We start from the raw sequence: 18116 nt of genomic DNA on the forward strand, positions 1-18116 counted from the left end.
TTGGTTTGCATCAAACGTAAACAATTTTCGATATACCAACTCCTACTCCTACACTGTAGGGAAGGAGACACAAAAACTGGGTCATTGCGAATTGGAGCGGACTACTGGTGCCGTTTGGCGTTTCACAGTTTTCCAACAAATTCTTATTCGTTCTACTTCACTATTTTTAAAATGGGTTTTTTTTAGTTGGTGTCCAGGAGGCATTTGTTAACATGCCGAATTTTCTTTCAATTTATAATATATATGTACACACCAACAATTACTATCTTCTCTTATATTTATACATTTTCCCTAATTAAACTTACTTTCTCAAAATTTTAACACTTGAAGTACATCTTAGCGAATAGGTATATATAGACTGTGACGACCCCACCTCCCCCTAAGGCGTACCAAAGGGTTCGGCGGACCGCCCACCCAACTCTCGCCAGGACTCACTCACTATCTCAATCGAGTCATGTACACACATCCATGAACCATAAATAATATCCGCAATTCAAGCTTATAATTTACATTGACAGAAATCGAGGTACAAAGCCTCCATACACCAAACTAGTTCAAAACGTATACAATCCAAGTACAACATGTTCCATTCGAGGAATAGCGCGAGTACAAGACCAAAAGTCAAAAGTCAAAACAAAAGGCTACGCTAGTCTTTTACAAGTCTCACGCGTCACTCGTACCCCCTGTAAGGAAAACAAATAGCGTGGTGTGAGCTAAAAGCCCAGTGAGGTTCCAAATAGCAAATTGACCATTATTTATAAGTACTAGTTTTCGATATAGCAAAGTAACGAGCATGAAGAGTTCATAAAAGTGAGCAATAACACTTCAAGTAGCAATCTCAAAATGAGCGAGTGTAAAAGTTTTCAGAAGAAACAATAATCCAATAAACAATAATCATTCCAAAGCATAAGGATACGGATGGCTCTCAGGAGCCAACTTCCATTCATCATCAGGGCTTGATCACATAGTAGTTGACACTCCGTCAACTTTCAAGTAAAGGAGCCAATCCAGTAGAACACCACTTACACTACTCTCCGTCCACCATTCACACCCCTTACTGGGCCCAAAATCCTCAATAAACACGGGTGGTAATACTCGAGTATACCAATTAGTCGAGGAGATATCACTCCACTCGACAAAGCAAGAGACCCAGGGCTCGTTACCCAACCGACCAAGCCCCTGCCGGCTCGACTAGAGTAACTTGCCACAGGGTTTCTGGAATTCCAGGAAGTGCGCGCATCATAACAAGTATGTCAAGTCAATTGCAACAATAAACAAGTATATATCATGTAAGGGCAAGTGCGATAAAGTACACTCTTGCCCTAACAATTCACGCATGTGGCATGTAATCGTATTGGCATGTATCAAGTACAAGTATCAAGTTCAATTCAGTATTTGAAAGCACTCACCAAAAGATATAGTGCTTTTACTGGTCACTTTCAGGTTATACTCCGAGTTCGGAGTCCAAATTTGCGATAAAACTCAATTTGAGAACTTTGAAACATGACTAGAGTTCGAAACTTAGACGTTTCGTTCAATAAGAATCAAGAAATTGAAATTCACTCGGACAGTAGTCGTGAAACACTTGCTCGCCTTTTTAAACAGTAAAACTTTGTAATATTTATACTTGAAATTGTCTTGCGAGTTGAAAGTACAAGGAAAACATACTTCGAGCAATCATTATTTCATTTCTCAAGGGTACAAGTTCGTCCAAGTCCTAACGTATAACACTCAAGAAACATAGTGGCCAAGGTTCTCGCTAGTTCAAGTAATAAGTACTTAACCTTCACTCAAGTCGCTAATATAGTTTTCTAGTTCTCGAGTAAAAATTCGGGCAGCATGCCCTTTGTGTTTACCTAATTTTTCAGCCTTTTAGGCTTCATTGTTTTTCTCAAACACAACCCAACATTATACATATCAGCAATTCATGTCAAGAGCCATTCCATAGGCTCACAATATCATAATAACAAGAATCGTATTAAGTACAAGTGCAGAAATTCAATTTAGTTCAAAACAGATTTGACGTACAAATGCGGAAATAACATATTCGAGGCTACGCTTATCGGATTAAAACGAAACCTATGCCGTTTCGAAGCTAAGACACAGAGCTACAATATTCATGAAGGTCACTTAGTCCAGTTCCTAATGTAACTTAGTCAAATTCTCGAATTACTAAACCAGAAACCAATTCGTCGGCTGTTTAAACGTAGAACACTGTAATGAACATAACTCAGTGTACACAAGTCCGAATTAGGTGTTCTTAGATGCATTTTAAAGCCAATTCAAAATACTACAACTTTCATGTTTTGACACAAAGCTAAATCAGAAGGGATCCTAGTCAAAAAACGTGATAAACTGGACTTAACTGATCACACGGACTGCTTAGGAAATACTTAAAACAGTAAGGGTATTTTGGACTTTTCACATCCTACGTTGCTCCGATTGAGCTGAAATTTTGTAGGCACCTATAAAATGCCATTCTCTACAACTTTTTTTCTTTGACCTAAGGCCAATTCGGCCTCTATCATACAGATACAAATTCGGACAGAATGTTGAGCAAACTTTCCAGATTCTGAAATTTTGAGTTTCTAATGCAACTTTCCTTAATTTCTTGGTCCAATCACTAGCAAAACACCTTATACAACCTCAATTGCAACATATAAGCATTATACAACAATTTGGGCAGAATTTTCACAAGCCCTAGTTCATCAAATAAATTGGGGAAAAACCTCTAAAACATGCTAATCATTCATGATTCCACCACTATAATCAAACTACTAAACTTAATTTAACAAAATTGAAAGCAAAACTTAGAGAGATAAGCTCTCTTACCTTGAATAGAGGTCACAAAGAGTAGCCCAAGCTTCCTCCTTCCAAAAACTTACCACAAATCACCACCTAGTCACTCAAGAACAAGTTTAATCGGTTTACTTTGTTTATTTTCTCACTAAGTTGTTGGATTTGAAGATGAAATGAAGAAATTTCTCTCTTGTTCTTCCCCTCTCTCTCTCTCAGCTCCTTGGCAGAAATATGAAGAGAAATGGAGCTTAGTTGCCTTATAATAAAGCAAGAGGATTAGGACTAATGGTGTCCACAAATTGGGCAAACACTTGGACTAATCTTGGCCACAAAATTTTCTCTTTCTTTCCCCTTGCATATGAACCACAATTTCGGTCAAGCTTGCTGCCAAGAGAGAAGATATTTTGCTCAAGTTCAATAAATTTGTTTGATAAGCAAAAATGGTGATCAAGTGGTGCGTTCAAACGGTAGTGCGCGGGACCCGCCGGTTCGCGCCATTTTTCTTAAAACTCACGTACTAGGGTTTTTACTTCCCATTCACTAACCTTATATCATTGCTACTACTCACATATTATTTCTCACTTAAAAGTCACTTTTAATCACCCAATTTGGTCCTTGCTCCGTACCGAAAATTCATCCGGCGGAAAATCGCGAAAACCCTAATTTTGCTCCAAACTTGAAACCGAAGAATAAAACCCTACTTTCTAGATTCATTTGCACTTATTATGGAATAATTGGATAGTAGGGCTTTAATAAATGATAAATTTTCAACTAAAAGGAAATTTTTTAAGAAAACGTGAGGAATTTTTCCAATTCCAGTAATTAAAATTAGGGTTTCAATTAAAATAGGAGAGATTTAGGAAAACCGGTTAGTCACAAGTAAACTAGGGTTTTTGACTAAAAAATTAGGGTTTCTAGTCTTTTAAAACAAAATAAGGTTTTAAATCAAACCCCAAAGAAATACACTTTAATATTTTCTTCACAAACAACCTCCTAATATTCGGGATGTTACATAGACCCTTTTAAAATTAATGGTAGAAGTTATCAATACACATAGTATGAGTAATTAATGCATTAATGGTGTATATTTAACCTATCCTATTTTGTATTTATCAAGCTATTGAAGACATTTTGTTTAATATGTATATATAATATTACTTTTCACTTTTCACATTATTTCAAACTACTATGTTATGAGAGGAAGGATGGATTGTATGGTTCGAAGGAGGAAATATGAACGAGGGGTTTCGAGTTTGAATCCTCTCTATTACACTAAAAAAAAAAAAAAATACTGCACCATGTTTGCAAAAAGTGATATGTAGGTAATGTAGACCCCTTCCTATCCTCGTAATTGCGGAGACATGGACTTTATATATTTAATAACTTGGGGCTAGGGTTGCAAACGAATTGAGCCGCTTGCGAGTTGATCGCGAGCAACTCGAGTACAAATTCGACTCGAATTCGGTCAACATCAAGTTTAAGTTGATCAAGTCAAACTCGAATTCGAATTTAAACTCAAAAATATTAAGTTCGTTAGCTCGCGAGTGACTCGTGCTCGATTATAATTTTTTATTTTAATAGTAAAACTACATATATATATATATATATATCCCTAATATTTTATTATTTATTAAGAAAAATTATTATTTTATTTATTTTTTAAAAATAAGATAATTATTTTTAATTTTTTAAGTTTGAACTTGACATTTTGAGTCCATTGAGCTCGAGTTTGAGTTTGAGTTTCGTAAAACTAAGTTGAAACTTGGTTTGATTAGATCAAATCTCGACTCGACTCGACTCGTTACACCCCTGTTTGGGGCAAAATGATTTTAAGTTTCTACATTTTGATATAGCTGATTAGGTGACTCATGAATGTCAGAGATTATCATTTTAGATCTCGTTGCATCATTTTTGTCACTTTCAGTCTTTCAATTCCATTCTTTAGTCCTCGAGATTTGGCCAAATTATATCTATCCCCTTATTAGTATCTACGCTAATATCCTGCCGTTAGAGGTTCCCAAATGACAAAACTATCCTTTGTGAATTCATTAAATGTGACATAGAAAAGTAAAAGGCAAAAAAGGAATTAAAATAAATAAAAGAAGAAAATAATTTGAAGGAAAACAAGGATAGAAAAAGAATAAAACACACCAAATATAGAAAAAGAAGAAGAAGAAGGATCCCAAGAAAGAGAGAAACCATCAAAGTCTCCCAACAAACTCTAAGTGCCGCTAGCAGTGCACCACCACACCATCAGCTTCTTTTCCCCTTTTTTCTCTAGCATTTCAATCTTGAATTTTTTACTTTTTTTTTTCATTGTTTGAGTTTAATTAGACATAAGATTGGAGTACGTTGTTGACAAGCATGGAAATTTATTTCTAGGTTGATGAAGGTTGGATCTTAGGCTGAATCCCCTTGTGTAGCGGATATGTGATTACCATTTGTTTATTTTTTGAAAAGTTGGGACTTATGAGGATTATGAGTCGTGGCTCCTCGACTTCCTAATGTTTCAATTTTCTTGTGATGATGCTGCCATGTTTATTTTTTCCTCATTAAAAGGATCATTTTTGTTATAGGTTTCATCAAAATGGCTGTCATTTGGGTGAGATGAAAAGGAGGAATAGCCATGGCTTTTACTTTGTATGGCTGCTCTCCTATCAATTTTGTTGAATTTTGATGCAAGAATCATGTACCATGCAAGAAGGCGGTTTTAGTAGTGCAATTTTCTCAATTTTGGAAACCTGTAGGTGGCAGTGGGGCGTTATTAAGAGTGGCTTTTAAGTAAAAAAAAGAATGGGGAAAATGGCTTTTAAGAGTGGGTATTTTAGGGTTTTTATTGTATAGCTTATGCTGAAATCACCAAGATTGACAGTCAGTCGTTAATTGACTAACGGGAAAAGGGTGTTTGTTATAGTTTGAATGTTCATTTCGTTATTTGGTGAAATCTTAAGGAGTGATTGGTACTTCGGTTAAACCTCAATGGAGGTAAATGTAATTAAAGCCTTCATTTTCCCAACCCTCGAGTCCAGAGATGGCAATTGACCAGGGTACCCGTGGGGCTAATGAGGTGGGGATCAGGGGAGGGGATTTCCCCTCTCCCTTCCCTCCGTTAAAAATACGGGGTAGGGGGCGGGAGAGTATACCCTCTGAAATCTAAAATTAGGACTACATTATAATACAAATGCAAATCTTCAATTTTCTTTTCTTCTCTAAGCTACAATTGCTAATTGTATCCACCATGAACTTGAGAAAACTTCTATTCGAACTTTTACAGGGTAATAATTGCAATAATAACATTATGTGAGGCACTTTTCTCCTAGTTTCCATTTTAAAGTTGGAAAGCACTTCTATATGTTATTGATAATAACTATAGCCGTGTACTTTAGAAAATTAAATTAAAATGGAAACTTTTACTTGAACTATAGTCTCTAACAGTGAAAATGAATTAAAGAAAGTTATTTGTGGTTAAATTATCATAAATAATAATAAATTACATGTGATTATACAGATAAAGAATGCTATAATTTAGGTAACTCAAGAATAATAATATTTCTCCAATACAAAGAGTAGATTAAACTCAAATACTCTTGGCAAACTCATATATATATATATATATATATATATATATATATATATATATATATATATATATATAACTAATAGACAATCATATGTCTGATCAATCACTTACATATTGGGGATATTGTTAAATGGTACCATCCTTTTTTTTTTTTTTGCATGTTTTTAGCCATCTTCATGGAGCTCTTTGAACACAGTAATGTTAACTGCATCAATACTTCCTCCTTGTTTGCTTTAGCTGTATAGAGGGATAATATTAATGAATTAACTACTTATATTTTCCGGGACAACATTGACGGATAGAGCTACTATGCATTGGTTCATGACCGCCATGGTTAACTTAGCAATGAATGAAGATAAAAATTTCTATCTTAAAAAAAAAATTCTGTTAAAATAATAATTTTTGAAAGCTTTTTCTAATGGGCATCTAATGGGCATTTGTTGAAACATTTAAATTATACCTAAGTTACCCTATAAATACCTCTTAACCAACAAATTCTTTTCTATGTTATACCTCTTAGCAACAGATAGCATATAGATTTATGAGGGATGGCAACGGGGCGGAGTTGGGGCGGGGGACCCCTCCCCCGTCCCCCGCCCCGTTGCCTATTAGTTCCCCCCGTCCCCCGCCTCCCGCTCCCCCCGCCCCCGCCCTCGCCCCGCCTTGCACCGCTTCCCCCGCGGGGGCACCCGCGGGGTTAATAAAATTTTATTATATAATTTTATTATAATTAAATTTTAATAAATAATCAAGTACTAAAATATCAACACATCACCAAATTATTATTCATTGTAATTTTACAATTGAAACTCATAAAAACAATCAAACAGAAGTTATTTGAATACAATCCAATATGATGAAATAAATATAACTAAAATAGTCAAATTTTCACTTTTAGTACAAATGCAATCACTAATTCATCATTGTGTTTGTGCTTTTTTTTGAGAAAAAAGTGTTATTCTATTAAGTGTAATTAGAAATTTAGTATAAATGTATTAGTAAATTTAGTATAACTAATTAATAAATTCTATTAGTAGACATGTATAATTATTCATATAATTGATAATATCAATTATATTACATAAACTAATATACATTATATAATACATCTAACTAATAATATCATTATCATAAGTTTATAACTAATTAACTTACATATAATATATAGTCATTTATATATATATATATATATATATATTTTTTTTTTTTTTTGCGGGTGGCGGGGCGGGGGATGGGGCGGGGGAGTATACCCCCGCCCCCCGCCCCGTTTCTAAGAGGGGGAAAAAAATTCCCCCCGCCCCCGCCCCACCCCTTGCCCCAACCCCCGCCCCATGAGCCCCCCGCGGGCGCCCGCCCCCATTGCCATCCCTATTATCACTTCTCTTGGAATTGCCAAATTTAGACCAGATTTGACAGCTGACTTCTATTGGATCACTTTATTCTAAACACACATAACAGAAGCCCTTGAACTCCCATAGATAGTCAAGCATAAAATATATACCTATCAAATCGATAAACAATGCTCAATTAGAAATAAATTAAAACGCAGTGACGTTGTATTAGTGCTACCATGGCATAGCATTATGCTCCGCCAAGGTTTCTCACAGTGAAGGCATAAATTTTTACTTGCTGGAATGTGTTCTCGGATCATAACTATGGAAGCATTCATTTTGCTTCCAATTATTGTATCAAGGAAGAAATCGTAAGTTGAAATCATAAACAATTACTTTGATTTGTTCTATAGACAGGAGTATCATTGTGGTGAATTAAAATGGTAATATCAGAGGAAGTGGATTTCATCTAAGAAAGTGGATTTCAGTTGTCAATATGATTGTCCATAGCTTTGTTTATTTTATGATTTTGACTATAAGAAATCATATTTCGGATACGGTCATTTTAAATTCCTTCTTTCTAATGCCATCGTTCAGGGACAGTTGTGCTGATTTAATTGGCTCTTGTAGGGATTGATTGGGGTTTGATTCAGCCAAATTTGGTATGTTAAGATTCAGAATTAAGAATTCATGTTTTGATAGGAGAGTAAGACTTATTTCACCATGTTTATTAGATATGACAATTTTGTTCCTCTATGGTTAAGCTACTATCATAATTAGTGCTGGTATATTAGGAAGATCAAAAAAGTAAGAAATATCAAAATGTAAATCATTCAAGACATTTTATATAGAGCATGGATAGATGACAGACCGGGAGAGTCTTTGGCGGTCTTAATTAATAAGACTATAATATTGTTTCGGTAGAAACTCCCAGTCAACTTTACCACAACTTTGGTTTGTTGATTCATAGCACTTGTCTGCTAGAGTCTCTCTTCATTTCATCACAGCAAATCTCTTTCTGTTTTTGTTTTCTGATCACCACATCCTTCATTTCTGCCACAAATCTATGTCAGGGAGAAGAACACAGGGAAATCAAGATGGTCAACACATTCCTGGATTCTCCCATACAAAATCTGGATTGGCTAGAGAAGAATTGCAGCTTGGCATCTCCATTGAGGGATCAAGTGTTGACCCTTAAACAGAAATCAAGATTTCTGAGGACTTGCTTGATTGCCACAGGAATACCTGAGGCTATTCCTTCTGCATCAAGCTCGTTGACCGGCATTTTTGAAACTGATGTTGCATTTAGCAAGGAGATAGATGAGCTTTCTTCTGCTTGTTTTCTGCCAGTGGATTTGGAGAAAGTTGATTCTTCGGTTTCTTACATGCTGGAAAATGTAAAACTTTGGGAACCCAAAATAAAGAATGCTTATGCTATCTTGTCTGAGCAGCCCTGGAGGAGGGAGGTCAACTCTCCTCTGATTGATCCTGCGTCTGCCATGGATTTAATTGACTCTGTACTGGAGAACCTGGAGGATATTCTTATTGGCTCGACTTGTCTAGTCTCTTTGATGAAGAAACAAGTCAAAATACTAATAGAGAAGTTAAGTTTCCTGAGGGATTTCATTGGGACGGCTGCAAAGCAATCCAATATTGTTCATCAGGAGATGGCAACTTTTCTTGCCTATGCTCATTCTTTTGCAACCAAAGCAGCATGGTTCTCCTTTTTGTGTTGGGATCATGGTTCGCCGTCGCGGGTCGCGGTCGCGTCGCGGTCGCGTCGCGGTCGCGGTTGTTCCACATCCGTCACGGCATATCGATTAAATATCGGGTGATACGTGAGTTAAAGTATATAAAACTTTCAAAAATTCTAAAAAAAATTATTAAAAATAAAAAATAATATAAGCAATACAACTATCAAATTAAATTTGATAAAAAACCTAAGTTAACATAGATACCATGTAAGTCTTAAAAAAAAATGACGTAGTTCTAATTAATAAACAAAAGATGTTGAAAAAAACCCAGTTCATTTGTTGTTAACTAATCCAATTTAATATTTGTTGGACTATTCTAATCTCTTGTTCCTTTGGTGTCAGGGGGGTTGAAATGTTGAATGAATGGAAACGTGAATGCATTCAAAAAACAGAGGAATGAAGTTTTAGGTATCCCCCTTTGACCAAGAAATGTTTGTTCGGATTAGAGAGAAAGTTGGAAAGGACGTGAGATAGAATCTGGTGGCCTTTGAGCTGTAATTTGGCTGTAATTTTTTCTTTTTCTTTTTTTTTTTGTTGGGTGTTTATCTCTCTCTCTCACCTCACTCCATTCTATCCCCTCACATTCCCACGTACACAACCCACACTGCCTCCCATAATCCCTAGAAAACGTTTCCATTCCACCGCCTTCCCCACTTTATTTCTCTGTCTCTCTCTTCTCAATTTACCACCACCCACAAAAATCTCCAAAACCCCGAATCCCACAAAATTTTTACAGATTCATCTTTCCACCGCCTCCCCCCCTTTATTTCTCTCTGTCTCTCTCTTCTCAAGCTCCACCACCATTACCAGTTTACCACCACCCACAAAAATCTCCAAAACCCCGAATCCCACAAAATTTTTACAGATTCATCTTACTTCCAAATTTGCTCCAATTCTTCTTGTTGTACTCCCAATCTGAAGATTATGATCAATCCCAACGAAATTACGAGTCTTACAATCACAACCCTCAAGAAACCTCAACTAATTATGATGGGTTGCACTAGCAGAAGTGATGGAATGAGAATGACAACCGGTGGGAGAAAGAAGAAATCATGTGGGTGATTTTGTTGTCTGACTCGCGAGTTGACTCGGCCAAACTCGGTAAGTTTTACTGATTTCTTATTGATTTGAGTTGACTCGGTAAATATCGACCGAGTCAATCCGAGTCAACTCGGATTCCGGTGAAACGGCGATGCGGGTGTCGGTATCGTACCGGTGAGTCCCGTTCCGGTTATGACTCGGCCGAGTCAACTCGGACTCGGCCGATTTGGCGAACCATGGTTGGGATGGGGCACCCGAAGAAGTCATGGCTTGTCATACGGATGTTAAGCTTTCTGATTTACTTCAGGAGGTTAAGCCCTCTAGTTCAGATTTGATGGAGATGTTCATTCAACTTCTGAAAGCTTCGTTGCCAATGGGACCAGGAACGGCAAAAACAGATGCAATCACAAGCTTTGTCAACTTTCTCCTGGAAAACACGGTAGAATCCCTCAAAGATCGAATCAGTTCCATTCATGAGGAGCTAATATGCCTCATGAAATTTCTAATGGTTCTACCAGATGAGTCGACTAGAGATTTGGAAAGGATCTCATCAGATATCAGAGCAGCCGCTACGGATGCTGCATCATTTCAGGTCAACGAAGTGACAGAAGAGCAAGTCGCTGAAATGAGTCTTGTTCTGTCAAGGCCTCTTCACAGGATGAAGCTGATCAAAGCGGAGATCATTCTGATGCAGCTGCTAGACTCTCAAGAAGTTTTTATGGTGTCAATGAAGGATAAATACACAGCCCTCCATGAAGGGTTGAAATTCCTAAGAACTGTTCCAATTTACCTGCCTGAGGAGAAAGAAGAGGATGGCAAACTATTCTCCAAACATGTTGAAGCACTGGGAACCGAGGTGATATCTTTCATATATTCAATTCATGAAAACAATTTAATGCAAGATCCCGTGATGGAAATGAATCTTTCACTTCATATATTGCTGCTTAAGATTAAGCTGGTTAAGGCGGGTCTATCCTTAATGAGGCTACATAATCATGAAGCTAATCTGGTATCCTGTGTTAAGGATCATGAAATTAAAAGCCTTCATGAGGGGATGGAGTTCTTGAGAACTTGTCTCATGGACACCATAGATGCTGAGGCTAATTCAGAGGACTGGGAATTGTTTGTGCTGCATCTTGACTCTGTTGTTAGCGAGTCATCATCACTTATTTCGTCATCTGGTGGCAGTGGAATGACAGAAGACATGGCCAGTGAATTGGATTTTTCCATTTTCAGATTGCTTCTGAAAATTAAGTTGATCAAGGCAGAGGTTATATTGATGAAGCTTAATAAAATTCCCAAGTTAGGCTTGATAGTTCACATGAATGATGAAGTTAAAACCCTCCAGGAAGGGGTCAGATTGCTCAGAACCTTCCTCGTGAATCCTCCCGTGGAAGAAATGGATCAACTGACGTCGGCAAAGTGTGAAGCTACAGCCAATGAGGCGGCATCTCTAATTTTTTCCCTTCGTGAGCATGTAACCAAAGAGGAAATGGGCACTGAAATGAGTTGTTTGCTTTCTGAGTTTGCAGATAAGATTGAGCTTTTCAAAGCAGAGATCCAAGAAACTTGCCTTCAAGTTCTATTCTCAGATTGCTGTGAAACGTCTGGAACTATAGGAATATTTGACCTCTTGGACAATATAAAGGACAAAGCTAATTCTGTTGTCTTCGTGAAACATCACATTGAAACGCTACTCGGGGAGCTCCAGTTCCTCGAATCCTTCCTCATGGATACTGCAGAGCACTATATTTGGCATCGAGAATTGAAAGATCTTTGGGCATGTATTACAGATGTTGCATCCGAGACGAAGTATATCACTGATTTACTTCTTGTAAGAGATAATGCTCTTTGCTACTTTATGCTGTGGTTTCCTTTAGCAATGGAAGACCTCAAAATCATTAAAGCAAAGATCATGGAAATATACGACGAGAAAAGGTATGGCATTGGTGCCGACAGTGATGCCACAGCTGATCCACGGAGAATTGATGACGTTGTGGTTGGGCTTGAAGATGAAACACACAGAATTATTGATCGACTAACAAGAGGAACAATGAGGATGGATATCATTTCAATTGTCGGCATGGGTGGGATTGGTAAGACAACTCTCGCCCAAAGAGCTTATAACCATCCTGCAGTTGTTCAGCACTTCCAGATCCGTGCGTGGTGTATTGAGTCCGTAGAATATCAAAGACGAGAGATCTTACTTGATATATTGCGTGATGTTACGGTTGTTACTAATAGAATTTATGACATGCGGGATGATGATTTAGCAGGAGTTCTGTACAATTGTTTGAAGCAAAAGAGATACCTCATTGTTTTGGATGACATATGGGACACCAAAACCTTGGATGATTTAAGAAGATCATTTCCAGATGATGATTCGGGAAGTAGAATTATGTTGACCAGCCGAATTGCGGAACTGGCTGCAGAAGCTGATCCGATGGCACGCATCCACTTTCATCGTTTTCTAACCATTGATGAATCTTGGTTCTTATTCCTAAAAAAGAAATTCGAGACTGAAACTTTCGATTCGTCATTGATGGAAGTAGGACAGCGGATTGTGGAACAATGCAGAGGACTTCCTCTTGCAATTGTTATAATGGCTGGTGTCCTTGCAAACACAAAAATGGAATGTTCCTGTTGGGCAGAAGTGGCACAGAGTTTGTCCTCAAGGACTCGTTTTGTATCGCTCCTTCCTGTGCTACGAGTTGCTTATGACAGCTTACCAGATCACTTGAAGCTCTGCTTTCATTATATTGGAGAATTCCCAGATAGGAAAGAAATTCCTGCTCCAAAATTGTTCCGACTATGGATAAAAAATGGATTGATAAAACAAACTGAGTCAAAATCATTGGAGGATGTTGCAGAGGAATGCTTGTTGGATCTAATATCCAGAAACTTGGTAACTATATCAAGAAGACGATACAATGGCAGGGTCAGAGCATGTCGTGTTCATGATATCGTGCTAGACCTATGCATGTCAGTGAAGCAGCAAAATGGTACGATGTCATGTAACTTCTAATACTCCTGATGATTTAGATGGAATTGCAATATTGATTCTAATTATTCTGACGCCTTTTTAAGTGATTTCATGTTCGAGTACTTTGGTTGTGCATTTCTTTGATGCTGAAAGCATCGTTCTGCGGCACAGCTTTGAAGTCTAAGGTCTTTGCTGCATGCTAGATTTTGTCTCCCTTTGCAACAACATATCCTTCATTCTTTTCTAATAATAATTTAGCTCACAGGATGATAAGAATTGAATAAAATATAGTCTTTTCTCATAATAGTGGAATAAGAGAACTACTAACTTCTTAAGGTTGGAAAGCATCAACACGAGCAGTTGCCTTTTCTGCTGGATATCCTGTTGTCGATAGGGAACAGGCATGCCATGAGCTAACATATCAATTTGAATGGTGTTTGAACTTCCCATGTTTTGATTTGATTGATTGACCACACGCTCCGTACATGTATGTGATACGTTGCATTTTTGTTATGTATTTTGTAATTAATTCCCTCACATTATTTTACCAAATATGCATTAATTGACGGATTTTATTCACTTTTAGAAATTTGTGTCAATTGCAGAGAGTTGGTATAAAATATGGTAAAAATGCGCAAATTCATCCTACACTTGCTAATTGATGCGGGACATCCAGAGTTGCAAAGCGGAGTCACGAAGTTTGCCAACTAATACAATTGCCGGCCATACGTCCCCGTGAACAGGAGATGCGCAGAATTAATTCCGATGGCAGCAAGTAAAAGAATTTGAGTAGTAGTAGGAAGTAGGAGACTAATTCAATTCTGTTTCCTTATTTAGTAGAAAAATATGAAATAGACTTGGAGAAAAATTACGATATTTCCTTTTTCTTCTTTTTGGTAGTTTCCAGAGAGGAAGGAAGTCAACGGAGACTAGGAGTCTTCCCTCCTATTCCTTTTGGTAGCCGTATAGGAGTAGACAATGGGTAGATAGGAATTAGAGAGAAATATAGCATACCATCTTCATTATTTTTAACTTTTGACTTTTTTGTCTTATTCATTGTAATTTCAATTATTCATTCGCTTTGATCATCTCAATTGAGAGACGATGTATGCAACAATTGATTCTACAATTGTGCGTGGGTTTTCTTTAACGAAGATAAACTAAATCTCTTTTTCTACTTAAAAAATAACGGAAGTTTTGATTCATCTAAAAATTGTAAAATCGAATTAATTTTATTTATTCCTCTTATTTACTGGTATTTGCAATCCTCTGTTTGTAGCGTTTATGGTTATTTTGTTAATTGAATATCTTGGACACGAACGTTGAATTAATTTAGCAACCTAATGTCAATTAGAGCGTTGAATCCGTAATTGTTCAATTGCTCTGAAATAGTGGCAACTTGCATGATTGGGTTCGTGTCAGGAAGAATACGCAGGCTAATCTAAAATAACCATGGTAGTGTATTATTTGGTTAGAATATGGCTCTTCTAATATATAAGGCAATTGGAGAATTAAATCTTATGGGCGTACTTAAAATTATTTCTTGATTAGAGTAGTGATTGACGGGCGTATTTCAATCATCGACACAGTAAGGAGGAGTTGATTATCATCGCTTATTTGACAGTTATAACTTATTTATTAGTTAATAATTGAAATTATTTCTGCATCGATGATCAATTAGTTGGAACCATTACTGAAACTATTTTTTGGCTAAAGCTTAGTTATTATCAATTTGGTCTTAATAATTTGTCATTTACTTTTAAGTTGGCTATTTATTCTTATTTGAACCGTTTAATTATTACCATTGCTATAAAAACCACCATTGTTAGTTTAAATTTCAAAAGAGACAAATATTCCCAATCCCTGTAGATTCGGCCCTACTTATCACTATCTATAGAAATTATATTTTATTTGAGTAGGTATTTATTATTGCATAGGGTCGACTACCTATCAATTTTGGGCGTCGTTGCCGGGGATGGTGTTAGTTAATTTATTTATTTTTAAATTCATTTTCATTTTCATTTTCTAGTACTTTTCTACTTTACGCCTCGTTCTTCTCGTACAAGCGAATTAATTTTCGACCCTGAGTAGAGAAGATAGCACACCGAATGCGAAAAGAGACCAGACAGCTTAGAGAAGAGCAATCGAGTGCTGCATCTCAGAGACTTGATTCGAAAGTTGAATCAACAAGTTTGTTTGGTGATACTTCGAGTGACTCAGATCGAGAAGAAGCCACAAGCAAATGCTCTTCGGATTGTGTAATGTCTCTATGACATTTCAAAGATATATGGTGAGCATTTTTCAGAATGTATTAAGAAAATTATCGAGATTTTTATGGATGACTTTAGTGTATATGGTGATAGTTTCGATAATTGTTTAGATAACCTGAAATTGATTTTGTTGAGATGTATAGAAACTAATCTCGTGTTTAACTGAAAAAAATGTCATTTTATAGTTGAGCATGTGATAGTTCTAGGTCACGTAGTGTCCTCTAAGGGTTTTAAAATTGATCAGCCTAAAATAGACATTATATCTGTTTTATCTTATCCCGTGAGTGTGCGTAAAGTGCATTCTTTTCTTGGACATGCAAGTTTTTACCGAAGGTTTATCAAGAATTTCTCAAAGATTTGAGCTCCTCTATTTAAAATCTTACAAAAAGATCCGGTCTTCGAGTTCAGTGTCGAGTGTGAGAGAACATTCGACAAGTTAAAGGAGCTATTGACATTGCCACCGATCATCCAACCTCCTGATTGGAATCTCCCATTTAAGATCATGTGCGATACTAGCGACTCTGCAATGGAGGCAGTGCTAGAACAAAGAGTAGGAAAAACAGCTCACGCCATGTACTACACGTCCCAAGTCTTAAATAGAGTTCAACTAAATTACTCCACTATTGAAAAGGAGTTTCTTACGATTATCTTTGCTTTAGAAAAATTCAGGTCATATTTATTAGGTGCTAGAGTTATTGTATTTTCTGATCATACAGCATTGAAGTACCTAATGACCAAGAAAGATGAGAAACCGAGGCTCATAAGATGGACATTGCTCCTGCAAGAATTCGACCTGGAGATAAGAGATAAAAGAGGTTAGAAAAATTTGGTAGCTGACCATTTAAATCACATACTAGTTGGAGAGGAGAAAGTGCCATTGAAGGATATATTCCCTGATGAACAATTATTTTCTATAAATTCTAAATTGCCTTAGTATGTTGATTTAGTTAATTACCTAGTAACTGGTAAATTACCTGCAGGTTGGCCTAAAGCAAAGAGGGAGAAGTTGAAGAGCGATACCAAGTATTTCATATGGGATGACCCTTACATGTGGAAGAGATACGCAAATCAGGTAATGAGAAGATATGTAAGTGAAGCTGAATTTCAGTCGATATTAACTTTTTGTCATAAATTTACCTGTGGAGGTCATTTTGGACTAAAGCGAACCGCGCACAAGGTATTAGAGAGTGGGTTTTACTGGTCTTCGTTGTTTAAAGATAAACATATATCTTGTAAATCCTGTGCTCGATGTCAAAGGTTAGATAATATAGTCCGAAGAAATCATATGCCCCAATTCCCGATGATTTTCGTAGAAATTTTTGATGTTTGGGATTTAGATTTTATGGGACCTTTTCCTACATCGTTTGGTTATATATATATATATATATTATTGGCAGTTGATTATGTTTCCAAATGGGTGGAAAGTAAAGCTACTCGGACTAACGATTCGAACGTGGTTTCAGAATTTATTAAGTCTCATATTTTTGTGTGTTTTGAAATGTCAAAAGCTATTGTTAGTGACCGAGAGACGCACTTCTGCACTAAGACCATAGCTACGCTATTTCGAAAGTATGGTGTACTACACAAGGTTTCAACATCATACTACCCTCAAACTAATGGCCAAGCTGAGGTGTCGAATCGAGAAGTCAAGTCTATCTTGAAAAAAATGGTGCGATCCGATAGGAAGGATGAGAGTCAAAGGCTGGAATATGTACTTTGGGCCTATCGGACTGCGTATAAGACCTCTATAAGAATATCACCCTATAGATTGGTATTCGGGAAGTTGTGCCACCTTCCAGTAGAGTTCAAGTACAAGACATTTTAGGCAATAAAATAGTGTAATATGAATTTAGAGAAGGCTGGTGCTCATCGAAAGTTGAATTTGCAAGAATTAGAGGAGATCCGAAATGAAGCGTATGAGACGCATTCATTTATAAGGAGAGAAGTAGGACGTTTCATGAACAACAGATCTCTAGGAAGACTTTTGAAGTTAAACAGAAGGTTCTCCTATACCAATCCAAGCTTAAGCTATTCCCAGGTAAACTGCGTTCTCATTGGATCGGTCCTTTTATTGTTACTCATGTATTTCCCTATGATGCAGTAGAAATCCAGACCACTAAGATGGACAACAAGTTTGTGGTGAATGGGCATGCTCTCAAACACTATTATGAGGGCTTTTCCAGTGGAGAAGTGGAGATGATACATTTGGATACACCAAATTGTTCCAATTAACGATACCTAGTCATGTTGATAGGGTGCATTTTAGTGAGATATTTTACTAATATTGCACAATTATTTTGACTAAATATTACACTATTTGGGGGATTCTACTCAGGTTGTGTGTTTGGTGTTAATTGC

General features: G+C 36.9%; 1 protein-coding gene across 2 annotated transcripts; it reads left to right on the forward strand.

Annotated features, from left to right (window-relative positions):
- Positions 1-10007: 10007 nt before the first annotated feature.
- On the forward strand, positions 10008-14576 carry LOC113719374 (putative late blight resistance protein homolog R1B-12). Of its 2 annotated transcripts, XM_027244586.2 has the most exons (3): positions 10008-13507; positions 13825-13975; positions 14094-14576. In XM_027244586.2, the coding sequence occupies exons 1-2, from the start codon at positions 10771-10773 to the stop codon at positions 13956-13958; spliced, it is 2871 nt and encodes a 956-aa protein (XP_027100387.1). In that variant the 5' UTR covers positions 10008-10770; the 3' UTR covers positions 13959-13975; positions 14094-14576. The 2 variants fall into 2 exon arrangements, with proteins under 2 accessions (XP_027100387.1, XP_027100388.1); XM_027244587.2 differs by lacking the exon at positions 13825-13975 and having other exon boundaries at positions 10011-13507.
- Positions 14577-18116: the final 3540 nt, after the last annotated feature.

Source organism: Coffea arabica, chromosome 11c, assembly GCF_036785885.1.
Source record: "Coffea arabica cultivar ET-39 chromosome 11c, Coffea Arabica ET-39 HiFi, whole genome shotgun sequence".
Lineage (NCBI taxonomy): Eukaryota > Viridiplantae > Streptophyta > Magnoliopsida > Gentianales > Rubiaceae > Coffea > Coffea arabica.

What these genes read in the sequence shown, in the direction of transcription:
- LOC113719374 (XM_027244586.2), top strand. Translation starts at nt 10,771, where the DNA reads ATGGCTTGTCATACGGATGTTAAGCTTTCTGATTTACTTCAGGAGGTT. An exon ending in GTCAGTGAAGCAGCAAAATG is followed by an intron (nt 13,508 to 13,824) that starts GTACGATGTCAT and finishes TAACTTCTTAAG; the next exon opens with GTTGGAAAGCATCAACACGA.